Source organism: Ctenocephalides felis, unplaced genomic scaffold (assembly GCF_003426905.1).
Source record: "Ctenocephalides felis isolate EL2017-DRISC unplaced genomic scaffold, ASM342690v1 CF-g0.4_SCAFFOLD_01886, whole genome shotgun sequence".
Lineage (NCBI taxonomy): Eukaryota > Metazoa > Arthropoda > Insecta > Siphonaptera > Pulicidae > Ctenocephalides > Ctenocephalides felis.
The window spans coordinates 6,749,497-6,766,109 of NW_020538040.1; the positions used below are offsets into that span (position 1 = coordinate 6,749,497).

General features: G+C 30.0%; 1 protein-coding gene across 10 annotated transcripts in view; it reads right to left on the reverse strand.

Annotated features, from left to right (window-relative positions):
- Positions 1-16,613, reverse strand: part of LOC113375662 (protein phosphatase 1 regulatory subunit 12C) — a 173,164-nt gene that overhangs the window by 38,482 nt on the left and 118,069 nt on the right. For 7 of the 10 annotated variants that reach the window (XM_026615597.1, XM_026615596.1, XM_026615595.1 and 4 more), the window contains exons 12-14: positions 12,822-13,077; positions 11,169-11,278; positions 10,651-10,713 (exon numbers count right to left, since the gene is read on the reverse strand). The exons of 1 other annotated variant lie outside the window; for it this stretch is intronic. In XM_026615597.1, the coding sequence (XP_026471382.1) occupies positions 10,651-10,713; positions 11,169-11,278; positions 12,822-13,077 (429 nt within the window). The remainder of the gene's footprint in view (positions 1-10,650; positions 10,714-11,168; positions 11,279-12,821; positions 13,078-16,613) is intronic. 2 more of the 10 variants (XM_026615593.1, XM_026615594.1) reach the window with 1 other exon arrangement.

Here is a 16,613-nt window from a genome sequence, read left to right on the forward strand (position 1 = left end):
TCCATTTTTTCTGAGGTATGCCAAAATGTTCAAGTACCTTCAAAACGTCGAGAAATGCAAAAATTTCCATTTTAGATTTTCGGCCCATTATTATAACTACCCTACGGGACGTTTATAATAGATATCTACACCTCGATGTCACAATCCATTCTATTTTTATCGTTTAAATTCAATTTAATTTATTGTTCTTTTTTAAAAAAAACCTGTAAAAATATGTGATTAATGTGAGGTCAAAGTTATCCGCATTTGTTTGCAAAAAAAAAAAAAAAAAAAAAATCGAAGACGTGGACGCGACGCTTCGTCGCGCGTCATTTGATGTTATGACGCTAATTAGGTGACAGCAAAATATAATATAATATAAATGCTGCGACGAGAAAATTGCGCATTAAGGAAAATCATATATATATATATATATATATATATTTATATATATACTAGATGACCCGACAGACGTTATCCTGTACCCACGTCTAAAAAATTCGCAATTTTGCCATTTGAATATCCTATCCTATACTTTTTAATATCCCATTTGATGTCCTGCCTTTTGATTCATTTATGGTCTTAGCATAAGCAGTATAAGAAATTAAAAAACTAATGGGTCGCATGGCATCATGCCTTAAAACAAATTGCTGGAACTTCCTGTGCCGTAATTGACCCCTTAATGCACAGTTTTTTTTAAAAAAACCCGGCCAGCGCTCAAATTAACTCGAGCGTGCAAGTTAAGGGGTTAAACATTCGAAAAATAAAAATAATCAGTCAACAAAAATGTCTATGAATAAATATTATAAAAACTAGAATTTTCATTATTTGTTCCTTGTAGACAAAATGTTAAATTAGATCAGACGACACTGTTTATATATGTTTGAATGGAATATATACAATCAAAATCTAATTAGTATGAAGAATAGTCTAGAATGAACATATTTTAATGATAATTTTATGTTTTCTCAACGTTTCAAGTCATTCTGAATCGAATGAGATCAAATTTAGAAAATATATGTGTGTATGTGTATGTGTAAATAGATTCTTACGTCGACGTTTTCTCGAAAACGGCTAGATCGATTTCAAAAATTTAAAAGCGATTCGATGCAACTCGAAAAGGACTATCGTTTTTGAGTTTTGTGCGACGATCGGCCAAGCCGTTTCTTTGTAATTTACAAAAAAGTGTAAAGCAGTTCGTCCACATTTAAGCTCAAACTACCGAATCGATTTAAAAAAATCGAAAACTGTACGAAAGTTATTAGTTGGGGATAATACTAATTAGTTTTAGGTCAAAATCTACCGAGCTGTTTTCTTGTAATTAACTGTTGAAAAAAAAAAATTAAGTCGTTTTTTGTGAAACTATTTTGGCCTTATGGTCTTATAGAACTTACTGAAATATTACGGCCCTACGATAAGTAGTTTGATTTTAAAAATTAATCAAAGTTTGAAAAAATGACCGTAGTGTTGTTTTTTGGCGTTTATCAAAATTAGACCTTTAATCGACGTTTTTTCAAAAACTGCTGAATCGGTTAGGAAAATTTATGAGAACTATCGCTTCTGAATTTTGTCCGACGATCGGCCCAGCCGTTTCTTTGTTATTAGCAAAAAAAAATGACAAAATTTACATCATATTTGTGATATGATGAGTCAAAATTTGAATATCACAAATTTAAAAGCCATTTTTAACTTCCCGTATGGTAGTTATAGTAAAGTGCCGAAAATAGAAATTGATAATTTTTGCATTTCTCGACGTTTTGAAGGTTTCTGAACATTTTGGCATACCTCAGAAAAAATGGGTGTGTGTGTGTGCATGTATATATGGATAAAATTTTTGTACACGTGATGGGGCGCACGGATCAACCGATTTGAATGGTTCAAAAAACATTCGATCCCTATTGATAGGGACATGTGCTGATCAGTTTTTAGCATCGGATTTGAATGATCTAAAAATCATTCAATTTGTAATGATTGGGAGAAGTGCTTGTTAGTTATTGGCAAAGGCAGGCCCAACCATTTCGAAGATACGGGGCTCAATGTACAAAAAACTGGCAGTTTTTGAGAGAACTAAGCGTCCCATTCGAATGATCTAAAAAACTTTCTGCTTGTATTGACAAAACAATTACTTTTGAGGATAAAAAATTATTACATCTATTTTTATTTTCCATAATTTTTTTTGTAATTTTGGATTAAATATTCAAAAAATTACCCAGACTAGACACAGTCTAAGTGCCACTCTGGTACAAATGTTTACCCAAGTGCGTTTAGACTGTTTACGTACTGGAGCACTTTTCCAATTTTGTGAAAACTATTGAAAAATATGAAAATGCCGCCAAACTAAGCACAGTATAAGTGAAAATGTCGCACAGAATTATTTGCAAATGCGTTTAGACTGTAACTATACGGGAGCACTTTTTCAATTTTGTGCAAATTAGGCAACTATTTTTTTGAAATTGAATTTGAAATGAAATGACGATTGTTAATGTTCTGGAGATAAATTGATTTATGATTTACATTTGGTTTGCTAGATAGATATAACAAGATAATGCAAAAATAATGAAAGTTACAGTATTTGTGATAATATATTTGAGAACGTTTAAAATTTCTCGAATATTTCATTACGGTACGGGAAGTTCCAGCAATTTGCCTTAAAGCACGATGCCATGCACCACTAGTTACTACAGTTATTGTCACTTATTATTAGTTATTTTAGTGTCCACGTCAATGCCGACACGGTCCATTTACGTGTCCGACACTAAATCCTCTTATATTATCCACTAAAACTCATTCGAATGACTATGGAGACATTTATTTATAATTTTGCGAAACTCTTGATTATGTTACAAATATCTTAGGATGTTCTAGAATGCTGCTGCTTTGTGGTTTTGCAATCGACTTGGACTTTTCAAATACAAACAGAGAGTTATTTCGGGGTCGATGAAATTTGCATGTCGCAAACGAAGAACGCATTTGCTATGACTAATTCGAAAACAATTCGATACAAAAATTAATTGAAAAATATTTAAAATAATATTTTTACCTTCTATATCCTCCCCCCCCTTTTCCCTGGCAAATTGATATATTATCATCGCAGTCGATAGATTTTTGGCAACTGGTCAAATGCAATTAAAAACACTTTCTGAAGAGCGTTACACATGTTAGAAATAAGTTAATTATTTATATTAATTACTAATCGCCTCAGAGCCCGCGATCTTAAATAAACTTACTTGTGCAAATGCGCAAAATTTATCTTTTGTCACGAGAGGACGAATTTAAATAGAATTGAAATATCAAGGTGAACCCAATAGTTGTTTTATAGGATACTATGTGATTTATTATTTTTTGATTGAGACATTTCTTTGCCTATGTATTGCCAAAAAATCAGGTAAATCTAGCTATGGTTTTTCAGGTCTGGGTTTCAATTTTTTATGTATTATCTTTCTCTCATCTAAGATGCAATTTAGGTTTTAAAATCTTTTTATCAGTATGGTTCTAACTTCAGATAAATATATCAAAAGAAGAGGAATATTTTACAACAATAAATAGTTTCATCGAAATCTAAATATTAGGAAAAAAACCTGATAAAATGGCTTAATTTTAATGAATATTATATATTATTATTACTATTTTAATGAATTTAGCTTTATTTTATATCAGTTTATTGCATTTTTGCTCATTTTCTTTTATATTCCTACTTATCTATTTAAAATTTAAAATGGTTTATAAATTTAAAGAATAACATTTTCAATAACGATTCTAAATTTGACATAAGTCCAATCCAAAATATTTCAATGAAAAATCCAAATTTTCAAATAAAAATCTACGTTTTCAACGGGGATCAAAATTTTTAATGGAGAATTGAATTTAAAAAAAAAAAATATTTTTTCTATGTAGAATCCAAATTTTCTAAAACATTCTAATTTTCGACAGGAAATCCAAATTTTCGATGGGAAATCTGAATTTTCAATGAAAAATTTACATTTCCGATGGAAAATCTAAGTTTTCGATGAAATTTCCGATGGAATCAAAATGTTCAATGGAATCTGAATTTGCAATGGGAAATCTGAATTTTCGATGAGAAATCTAAATTTTCGATGAGAAATCTAAATTTTCGATGAGAAATCTAAATTTTCAATGGAAAATCTAAATTTTCAATGGGAAGTCTAAATTTTTATTGAAAAATCTAAGTTTTCGATGGGAAATCTAAATTTTCGATGGAAAATCTAAATTTTCTATGGAAAATCTAAATTTTCGATGGGGAATCTAAATTTTCGGTGGCAAATCTAAATTGGGAAACCACAATTTCTACGGAAAATTCAAAATATCTAGGGAGAATCCAAATTTTCAATGGTAAACCACAATTTCTACGGAGAATCCAAATTTTCAATGGGTAGTCCAAATTTTCAATAGAAAATCAAAACTTTTAATGGGAAATTAAAACTTCAATGGAGAGCCCAAATTTTCAATGAGGAATCCCAAATTTACAATGGGAAGTCCAAAATTTGCAATGGGTAGTCCAAATTTCAATGGAAAACCACAATTTCCACAGAAAATTAAAAACTACTAGAAATATTCCACATTTTTTATGGGATTCCAAATTTGGAACGAAAATTAGCATTTTCAATGGGAAATCTGTATTTTAAATAGAAAATCAGTATTTTTAATATAAAATCAGAATTTTCAATGTAGTATTCAAAAATCAGTGGAAAAGTGAAATTTTTAATGAGAAATCCAAATTTTCAATGTGGAGTTCAAAAACCAAATAGAAAGTCCAAAATTCATCTTTAAAATCCAAATTTACAGAGTGAGATAAAAAAAATTTATTGAGAGTCTAATCTAGTTTTCAATAAGAAATTCAAAATTATATTAAAAAAATAGAGTAGAATTCATCAAGAAAAATGAAATCAACAATAACAAATAAATGATTTCAATTCAAAATCAAAATTTTGAATAACGAAATGGATATCGTCAAGAAAAAATAAATTACTTTTCAAATAGATGAGGCTTCAAAAAAATTCGAATTTAGAACTAAATGGCATTTTAAAGTTGAAAAATTAAATAAATGAGGCTCCAAAAAAAAAATCCAAAATCGAAATAGTAAATAACAAAATGCAAATTATTTATAAACAAACTAAATTTCAAATAAAGATCAAAACTGTGAATACAAAACAAACTGAAATTGTTTACGAATAAAATAATAAATTGTTAATAAATTAAATTTTCACGAAACTATTACAACTGTTAATTGTTTTTTAACCAGTTAGCTGTGTCGCTCGCATGGAACAGTGTGCACAGTTTTGAGTCTGAATTTTGCTCATGACAACTATAGTCGTCAATCACAGAATAAGTTGATGCTGGTAAGATATTGGACCATAGAATAAACTCATTTTTCACCCGAAATCTTACCGGCGCAACTTACTTTTTGATTGACGGATATAATCGTCACGAGCAAGATTCAGTCGACGTACTGTGGGATCAAAGAAGATAAATATTTTTGTAATAAATTTTTATGAAGTTGGAAATTATTAATTACAAATCAATCCATTTCGACAGTACACAATTCTTATTATGATTATTATGATTAAAAATTAAGCACCTGATTTTTATTATTAATCTACATTTCTCGATTACAATGTCCTTCAATAATCAGCATCATGTCCTCCATCATCATCATAATTAGTACGAATTGGATGTTAAGTTTTTAGATGTCAAATGAAGTGTGTCAATGTGTCAATCGGTCGAATGAGTGCAGGTGTCAGGTGTCAGTTGTCAGGTGTCCTCTAGACCGACTAATTAGTGCACACATTACATATTATTCTGGTGCTAAATGTTTAATTATAGACAGAAGACGGACGACACTTGGATTAACTCTTGGTCTCACGGTCAATATCAAAATATACGAGTAGAATTAGACATATAATACAAGTAATATTTCAAAACTGAAAATTTAGGGGTCAATTCTCCAAATAAAATAGTTTGTAGTCACAAACTATCTACTTTTAAAATCTAACCTCCAAATGGTACAAGTGTCAAACTAGTGGTGTATGGCATCGTGCCTTAAGGCAAATTGCTGAAACTTCCCGTACCGTAATGAAATATTCGAGAAATTTTAAACGTTTTCAAATATATTATTACAAATATACTGTAACTTTCATTATTTTTGCATTATCTTGTTATATCTGAGCAAATCAAATGTAAATCATAAATCAATTTATCTCCAGAACATTAACAATCGTCATTTCATTTCGAATTCAATTTTGAAAAAGTGCTCCCGTATAGTCACAGTCTAAACGCATTTGCAAATAATTCTGTGCGACATTTTCACTTATACTGCGCTTAGCTTGGCGGCATTTTCACATTTTTCAATAGTTTTCACAAAATTGTGAGAGTACTCAGTACATAGACAGTCTAAACGCACTTGGGTAAACATTTGTACCAGAGTAACGCTTAGACTGTGCTTAGCCTGAGTGATTTTTTAAATTTTTAATCCAAAATTACAAAAATATTTTATGGAAAATGAAAAAAAAGATGTAATAATTTTTTATCCTAAAGAGCAATTGTTTTGTCAATACAAGCAGAAAGTTTTTTTAGATCATTCAAATCGGACGCTTAGTTCACTCAAAAACTGCCATTTTTTGCACATTTAGCTCTGTATCTTCGAAATGCCGAGACCTGTCTTTGCCAAAAACTAATCACTTCTCCCAATCCTTAAAAATTGAATGTTTTTTAGATCATTCAAATCCGACACTCCGTTCTCTCAAAAACTCGATTTGTATTTTCTGCCTTCTTTGCTCTGTATCTCCGTAACGGCTGGACCTGCCTTTGCCAAAAACTAATCTGCACATCTCCCTATCAATAGGGATCGAATGTTTTTTAAACCATTCAAATCGGTTGATCCGTGCGCCTGAAAACGTGGACGAAAGAATGCGGACATACAAAACACACACACACACACATCCATTTTTTCTGAGGTATGCCAAAATGTTCAGAAACCTTCAAAACATCGAGAAATGTAAAAATTTTCAATTTCGATTTTTGGACGATTAGAATAACTTACCCCACGGGAAGAAAAAAAAATGCATAAGAAAATGTTTGTAATACACATTTTTAAAATTGATTTATTTTCATAATTTATTAAGCAAGCAGTTGATAAAGATAAAAAAAATTACTTTTTTAGTCAATTCTCAGTTTGTTTTGCAGTAGAGTCACTTTTATTTAATTTTTAGTTTGCTTGTCAGTAGAGTCTCTTTCATAAATTTTCAGTTTGCTCGTCAGTAAAGTCTCTTTTTTCTTAATTTTCATTTTGTTCGTCTCTCGAGTCCCTTTTTTTTATTAATTTTCAGTTTGCTCGTCAATAGAGTCCCTATTTCATTATTTTTTATGCTCGCTAGGGGAGTCTCTTTTGTTAATTTTTCAGTTTGTTCGTCGTTAGAGTCTCTTCTTATACAGTTTTAAGTTCGCTGGTCAGTAGAGTCCCTATTTATTAATTTTCAGTTTCCTCGTCAGTAGAGTCTCTTTTTTATCTTATACTTTGCCATTTCGATTCATTTCGATTTTCGGCCCATTACTATAACTACCCAACGGAAAGTTAATAACAAGTCGAACTAAAGTTATCTTCTGACCTTTGTCCTATTTGGAGGTTACTTTGGTTTATAGAATTATGTTCCTTTTTTTCTTTTATCGACATCAAACGGTTTCCTTCTGTGTGAAATTTAATACACATCTCAGTCGTAAAAGTCTTTTACATCGTAAAAGACAAAATTATATCTCGGGTTTCCGTTTCAACACCATTTCGCCACGATTTTTGTGTTCCTTTGTGCAGAAGTGTTTACATTCGCACATGGTGTAGAGCGGACTGGTGCTATTATTAGATTATAAACACCAGGAGGAGCATTAACATTAATGCTAACAGAGAAATTAGAAGTATATCAAAATTTAAAAGAAATATGCAGATTAAATAATGTATGGCATGTGTTGGATAAGAGAGTGCACAAGAAAGTGTTGAAAAATTATAGGTTAAAAATGAAACTAGTTGAGTATGGAATCATGCCTCAAAGCAAATTGCAGGAACTTGCGCTATTAAAAAATATTTGTTTTAAAAAAACATTATTATTATTATTATTATTAAACTTTGAAAAAATTACATTTTTGAGAAATTTTAAATTAGAAAAAAATGTCTTTTTTGGAAAAACTTTTTGAAAATTTTTTTCTCATTATTTGAAATATTTTCGGAAACTTTTTGAATTTTTTTTTTTATTATTTGAAATATTTTCGAAATTTTGAACTTTTTTTCAAAGCAATCGCGCTGCTTTAACTGCATAGAGACGAATAGACAAACGATGTTACGGAACCCATAGAAATGTAAACAAAATTGATACACATTATTAAAATCTCTATAAAATATCTGATAATTTGATGTGCATATGTCTAATGATCATTTTTGATTGTCAAATGGCATTTTTGTTTACTTTTTTTACAAGATTTACGAATGGATAGAGCTGCCTTCCCAAAATTTAATCAAGTCTTCATCTTGTCAATACATGTAAAAATTTTTCTGAATTTTGCTGGAATTTCCGGTACCGTAATTAAAAACCTTGGAACGAAACCCAAAAAAAAAATTATAAACATACATTTATACACATGTGTACACATTAAAATCTCTATAAAATATCTGATAATTTGATGTGCATATGTCCAATAAACATTTTTCACCGCCAAATGACATTTTTTTAACTTATTTTTATTGAGAGTCCATAACCGATGGAGTTGCCTTACCAAAAATTTAATATGTTCTTCATCTTTTCAATACAAGTAAAATGTTTTCTGTATTATTAAAATCAAACGCTCCGTTCTCTTAAAAACTGAGTTACCGTTTTTGGCACTTTTTGCCCCGTATCTTCGGAATGGCTAGACCTGCCTTCGTAAAAAACTAATCAGCACGTCTCCTTAACAATACAAATCGAATGTTTTTTGAATTCAAATCGGTTGATCGGCGTTCCCAAAATCGTCCACGAAAATTTGTATCCGCACACACACAAACAGCTAATTTTCTAAGGTATGCCAAAAAGTTAATTACTCAAGATAATTCTATGGCCATTCAAAACAAATTTCAATAGATTCGTAATTCAATGCAGTAAGTATGTAAGATATTCCAAATATTTTCGATGTCTAAAACAAAATTTGGAAATATCACGAATGTTTGAATGCAAGTATACCAAAAATTTCTAATATTCCATATTTGACGATGGTTTCATACATTATGTACATGATTCACAATCTGAGTGGTAATAGTAGTATTGCTCATAAATTTTGTGAATGATTTATGTTACCAGAAATTTTGACAGAACATTCCTAAATATTGGATACCATCTATGTATGAATCAAGATTTTTTCAAATTTTTTAGCAGTAGCTCCATGAGTTCCATCTTTGTTCCAAAATTTGCAATAATAAAAGTATTGAGTGATAATTTTATTGCAATATATTCTCTAACCAAATGTAGTATTCCAAAAAAAACGAATCTAGAAATTACTTGACCATTTTAAATGAGTGTGACTTTATATTGAAATTTTCCACCTTTCCCCTGAAAAAGTACAACATTTCGAGACTTCAAGTAATGAGAATGTAGGTGGAGAATGATTACGAAGGACATTCTGGAAAATGCTTATATTATAAATAAATTATAATTTAGGTAGTACTACATTCGCTACTAAAAGTTTGCCGTGTCCAGTGTTTCTATTTATCATCAAAAAGTGTCAACCAAATCATCTAATTTCATAAATCACGATCTGTCTATCAAAATATAAGACAGATCGGGATTAATAGAACAACATGTACCGTCTGTAGTCAGTTTATACCTTTTGTTAAATCTAAAATAGATTTTCTCTCAATTTCTACGAATTTCGCAAAATTAACTCCCCCATCATAATAATAATAATATTGAAAAATAGAGATGAAACGGCTGCCAAAAAAATTAACATTTTTGTTACATTGATCTGAATAGACGACAGATTTAGATCAGTGGCGGCCAAAAATAGAATTCGGACTGAATGAGAAAAAAAAGTGGGCAAAGATATGATTTGCATTAAAATGATGAAAGATTTTTTTGGCAACGAAATAATCATGAGGATTTCAAAAGTATAATAAAATAGATATGCAAACCATGGTTTATTCTAAAAATCTGTTCTGTGTCCGACACTATTATTTTGTAATAAAGTTTAGATTTTGAAAAGTCGTTTACGTGTAGTTTTTTTTCTGGACTGTAAGTATTAAGTGGATTTTAACATTTCATAAACAATCGTGTAGAGTATATTAAGTATATTTTAATATAATAAAGTAGTCTATTAATAAGAATGAGCATCATCATCAGTATTAGCATCTGTTTCGAGGCGCAAGAGTTCACATTCGTGTTTACAAATCGAAATTCTATTTCAAGACAGAAACGAACGTTTGGCTAATTTCAAACTTGACGTAATAATAATCACCAATAAATATACATGGATACATATATACATAGAAATACATAAATACAGACGACAAGTTAAAAAATCTATTCTCTCTCTATTCACACACATACACATCGAGAAGACATAAAATTAGCGAATCGGATTTTTTGGAAAAAACAAACTTCTGCTTCAGGAAGTTAAAAAAAAAACAAAATAAATCTGACTTACCTCATTGGTATTATTGTCACCACCAGCTCCGTTGTCACCATCTTGCTTGTCCGGATCCAAGTCCTATAAAAAAATTGAAATAAAAATTAAGTTATATAAACTAAATACATAGATATTTATAAAAATAACAAGCTATACATTTTTGACTTGTATTTCTATAATTAAAAAAATCGTCCACGCACATGTTCAAGATCAAAGTGTAATAAAAGAAAATAATCAACTTTGATAAAAACAGTTGTATTGTAAATTTGTTTTGTCTTTATAAAACTATTAAAATTATGGAATATTGATATTCATGATCTTTTTTTGACTTGAAATTATATATTTCAATAAATATAAATATGTACATATTATTTTTCATTTTGTTCGGATATTTACCCGTAGGTATAGTATTCGTCATTCTAGTAAAACAATAATAAGTTTTTAGATCATAAAAGCAAATTGTGCATAATTGTGTGATATTTATGGAGTTAACTTATGGTTAGTAAAATAGTCTGTTCAAATTTTTTTTTACTTACGTCCATGTCCAAATTAACGACACCGGTCGACCTTCTCTTGGGCCTCCGTCGTCTCTGAATGACGGCCTGTGTCGCCTGTGCATTTCTAACATCATTTTCTTTATCTTGCTCTACGAAAATAAACAAATAATTATTATAGTTAGATATATAAAACATTAGATAACATGAAAAAAATATAAAGGCGAATATATCAATAATATTTTTTCTGTGCGATTGTAAAAATATTATGTCCATTAAAATTAAGCAAAATAATATTTATAAAACTTGAGATACAATTTTTGAACAAATTCGATTCTGTTTTTGAAAAAATATTGATTTTTTAATTTTCGAAAAAAAGATTTGAAATTTTTTGAAAAGTTGAAAAAAATGATTTTTTAAAAAAAATGCAAATTTTGAATTCATCTCCAAAATTTAAAAAAAAGTTGAAAAGTTTAAATTTTTTTGAAAACGTTGAAAAAATTGGTGTTAATAAAAAATTGGAAATTCTGAATTTATTTTTTTTAAAAAAGTTGAACATTTTTGCAAATCGGTGTGGATATTTTGAAATTTTTTAAAAAAGCTGAATTATTTGATTTTTTTTTAAATTTGCACACTTTGTCTTTACGTCCACAATTTTTCAAAAAAAAGTTTAAAATTTTGATTTTTTTGTAAATCTGTGTGTATATTTTGAAAATGTTGAAAAACTTGGTACCTTCAATAAAAATTGCAATCTTTGAATTTATGTCCAAGCTTTCTAAAAAAAGTTGAAAATTTTGATTTTTTTTGCAAATCTGGAGTTTTTGAAATTTTTTGAAAAAGTTTAAAAATTTGACATTCTTAATAAAAATTGCAAATTTCGAATTTATGCCCAAAATTTTTAAACAAAGTTGAAAGTTTTGAATTTTTTTGTAAATCGGGAGATTTTGAAATTTTTTGAAAAAGTTGAAAAATTTGAATTTTTTTAAAAAAAATGCAAATTTTGAATTTACGTCTAAAATTTTTAAATAAATTTGAAAAGTTTAAATTTTGAAAGTTATTTTTTTTTTGAAATTTTTTGAAAAAATTGATATTAGTTAAAATTTTGCAAATTTTGAATCTACCTGCAAAATTAAAAAAAAAAGTTGAATTGTGAGATTTTCAATTTTTTTTGAAAAAGTTGGAAATTTTATAACTTTTTATAAAAAATGCAAATTTTGATTTTATGTCCAAAATTTTCAAAAAAAGTTGAAAGTTTAGATTTTTAAAAAAAAGATGAAAACTGATATTTTTTTATAAAAATTGCACATTTTGAATTTATTGCAGTGCAAAATTTAAAAAAAAAATAATGATTTTAAATTTTTTTTTGATAAAGTTGAAAAAAATTATATTTTTCAAAAAAGTGCAAATTTTGAATTCATATCCAAAATTTTTTAAAAAAATTGAACATTTTGAATTTTTTTGCAAATCTGTGTGGATATTTTAAAATTTTTTGAGAAAGTTGCATAATTTAATATTTTTCAAAAAATTGCAAAAGTTGAATCCATGTTCAAATTTTTTAAAAAAGTTGCAATTTTTTTAAAATTTTGAAAAATTTCAAAGAATAAAAAAAAATCGAGAATTTAATTTTTTTGAATTTGGAATTAATTTTCCCTAAACAATATAAATTACTTCATTCTATTTATTCTATCTTATTACCTTTATCCTCTTGTGTGCTCCTGGTGGGTCGTCTCAGTTGCAGAGTTACAGTCGTGTTATCAGTACCAGTACCAGTACCAGTACCGGTGACAGTGGCATCATTCGTCATTCTCGTGGGATCTGCCACACTACTCCTATTGTTACCCGCAGAGTCCCTTGACAGAGAGCTTGTTGAATTGTTAACAGCCGGAACACTGGTGGGACGTCTTGTGGGCTGGGTATCACTACTCGACTTCGTGGCATCTTCCAGCTTAAACTGGTAAATGAAAAACAAGTCTTCATTGTCTTCGATATTGTATCAAACTCAATATATTTTGAATGTTTTATAACTATGTTTTATTTCTGCACTCAGACATAAACATATATAAAATACTTACGAATGTAACAAAAGAAAAAAACGTTTTGGCAAATCATATAAAAATGCCATATAAAAATGTTTCTATCGAAAATCGAGTCAGATTAAATCATTTTAAAATTGATGGTTTTTTTTAGCGGTTTAATGAGAAAATTTTCAGTCAATAATATAAAAATAACTAGTTGGTTTGGTATTTAGCCTTGAGGCAAGTTACATGAACTTCCCGATATGTGTAAATAATCGACTTAATCAATAAACAATAAATTAATTTATGAGTCATTAAAAGTATTCCGAGTGGATTTATTACACATCATTGCAAACAAACGAACGAATACGTTAACTCGGAGTGTTCTCTTAAAGCAAATTTTCAAAAATCAATAATTTTAATTGATCAATAATTATAATTGAACCAGTTTCCGTAGGACTTTAATGGTTTACTATGTTCATTAAAACCAAGTACTCTATCGTTATACCAAGTAAATCGTCTAATTTTCATTTTAACTAATGTCAAAAAAACTACCCATTTTCTCAAACTTTGATGAATTTTTAAAATTAAACTACTTGTCGCAAGGCCGTAATACTGCAGTAAGTCCTATAAGGCCATGATATATATCGCTAAAAAAAACTTCCATAAAAATCGGCTTAAATTTTTTTTTCTAGAGTTGATTATAAGAAAACGGCTCGGTAGATTTTCACCTAAAATTAATCAGCATCAATCCCAACTAATATCTTTCCGACAGTTTTTGATTTTTTAAAATCGGTTCGGTAGGATGAGCTTAAATGTGAACACTTTTTTTTGAATTATAAAGAAACGGCTCGGCAGATCGTCGCACAAAACTGACAAACACTAGTCCTCATCGAGATACATCAAATGGCTTTTCAATTTCTGAAAACGGTTCAGGCGTTTTTGAGAAAATGTCGATAAAAAGTCTAATTTTGACAAATGCCAAAAAAACGATACCAATTTTTGCAAACTTTGACTAATTTTTGCAAACTTTGACTAGTTAAACTAGTGAGGCGCATGGCATCGTGCCCTATTGCTGGAACTTCCCGTACCAAAACGATTGACATTTTTGAAAAAAATTTACTTCGAAGAAGTTTAGATTTTTGAGAAACTATAAATTTGACAAAAAATAACTTTTTTTTGAAAAAAAAAAAAATTTTTTTTTTGAGAACAAAAAATTTTTTTGAAAAAAAATTTTTTTTCTTCATTTTGACCTATTTTGGAAATTCTGAACTTTTTTTTCAGAGCGATCGTACTGCTTTAACTGCATAGAGACGAAATATCGAAGCGCGTAAGCGCCGCGCCGCTGTCTCACAAATAAACATTGGTACGGAACCCATAGGAATGTGAACAAAATTTATACTTATTGTTAAAATCTCTATAAAATATCTGATAATTTGATGTGCATATGTCTAATGCATTTTTGTGTGCATTTTAATGTGCATTTTTGGCCGCCGAATGGCATTTTTTTTTACTTTTTTTGTTAGATCTCCGAAACCGCTCGACCTGCCTTCATGCAAATTTGAACAATTCTTTACCTTGTTAATACAAGTAAAATGTTTTTTTAATCATTCAAATCAAACCCTTCGTTATCTTAAAAACTGAGTTACCGTTTTTGGCACTTTTTGCCTCATATCTTCGGAACGGCTAGACCTGCCTACGCCAAAAACTAATCAGCACGTCTCCTTATCAATACAAATCGAATGTTTTTTGAATTATTCAAATCGCTTCATCCGTGTTCTCAAAATCGTCGACGAAAATTTGTATCCGAAAACACACACACACACGCACACACACACACACACGCACACACACACACATACATACATTTTTTCTGAGGTATGCCAAAATGTTCAGAAACCTTCAAAACGTCAAAATATATAAAAATTTTAATTTTCGATTTTTTTGCGATTACTATAACTTGTCCTACGGGAAGTTAATAATGAAAATCGTCGAAAAAAATTTTTTTTAACACTTTATTACAAGAAAACGGCCCGGCCAATATCTTCCAAACGGTTTTTGAATTTTCAAAATCGATTCACAATTGCGGGCTAAAACGTGGACGAAAAATTTTTCACTTTTCTGATATTTATAAAGAAACGTCTCGGCCTAACTAGACCTACTACAAAACCGACAAACTATAGTGTTCATTGAGATACATGAATGGCTTTTAAATTTCTGAAATCGGTTCAGGCGTTTTAGAGAAAACGTCGATGTACGGCAAAAAATCTGTTCACATACACATACACACACACATACTTTTTCCAAATTTGGTCTCATTCGATTCAGAATGGCTTCGAGAAACGTCCAGGAGAAAACATAAAATTAGCGAATCGGATTTTTTGATGAAAACATAAACTCCTCCTTCGAGAAGTTAAAAATCTGTTCATACACACACACACACACACACTTTTCCCTTAAATTTGGTCTCATTCGATTCAGAATGTCTCGAAACGTCCAGGAGAAAACATAAAATTAGCGAATCGGATTTTTTGATGAAAACATAAAAATCTGTTCCCATACACTTACACATACACACACACATACTTTTTTTTCCCTTAAATTCGGTCTCATTCGATTCAGAATGTCTCGAAACGTTCAGGAGAAAACATAAAATTAGCGAATCGGATTTTTTGATTAAAACATAAACTTCTTTTTTGGGAAGTTAAAAATCTGTTCACACACACACACACACATACTTTTTCCAAATTCGGTCTCATTCGATTCAGAATGGCTTCGAGAAACGTCCAGGAGAAAACATAAAATTAGCGAATCGGATTTTTTTATGAAAACATAAACTTCTCCTTCGGGAAGTTAAAAATCTGTTCATACACACACACACACACACACATACACACACACACACATACACACACACACACATACCTTTTCCAAATTTGGTCTCATTCGATTCAGAATGGCTTCGAGAAACGTCCAGGAGAAAACATAAAATTAGCGAATCGGATTTTTTGATGAAAACATAAACTTCTCCTTCGGGAAGTTAAAAATCTGTTCATACACACACACACACACACATACACACACACACACATACTTTTTCCAAATGTTGGTCTCATTCGATTCAGAATGACTTTAGAAACGTCCAGGAGAAAACATAAAATTAGCGAATCGGATTTTTTGATGAAAACATAAACTTCTCCTTCGGGAAGTTAAAAAAAATCATTTTTCCTGAATCTAATTCCTCACCTTGCTTCCATTATCCACCTTCAGCCTCCAACTGGGCCTGCGTTCATGGTTATGATGCCCCACAGGCGATTCGCTCCCTCTCGAACCCACACCGGCTGGCGTAATGGTGGCACTGGCAGCCGTTGTACTGCCGTTGCCGTTATTCCTGGACGTCAGACCGCCGTTGTTAACGATTCCGTTGTTCTCCTGGTGCTTCAGATCGGAACCGTTGGATGGTTCGACATTC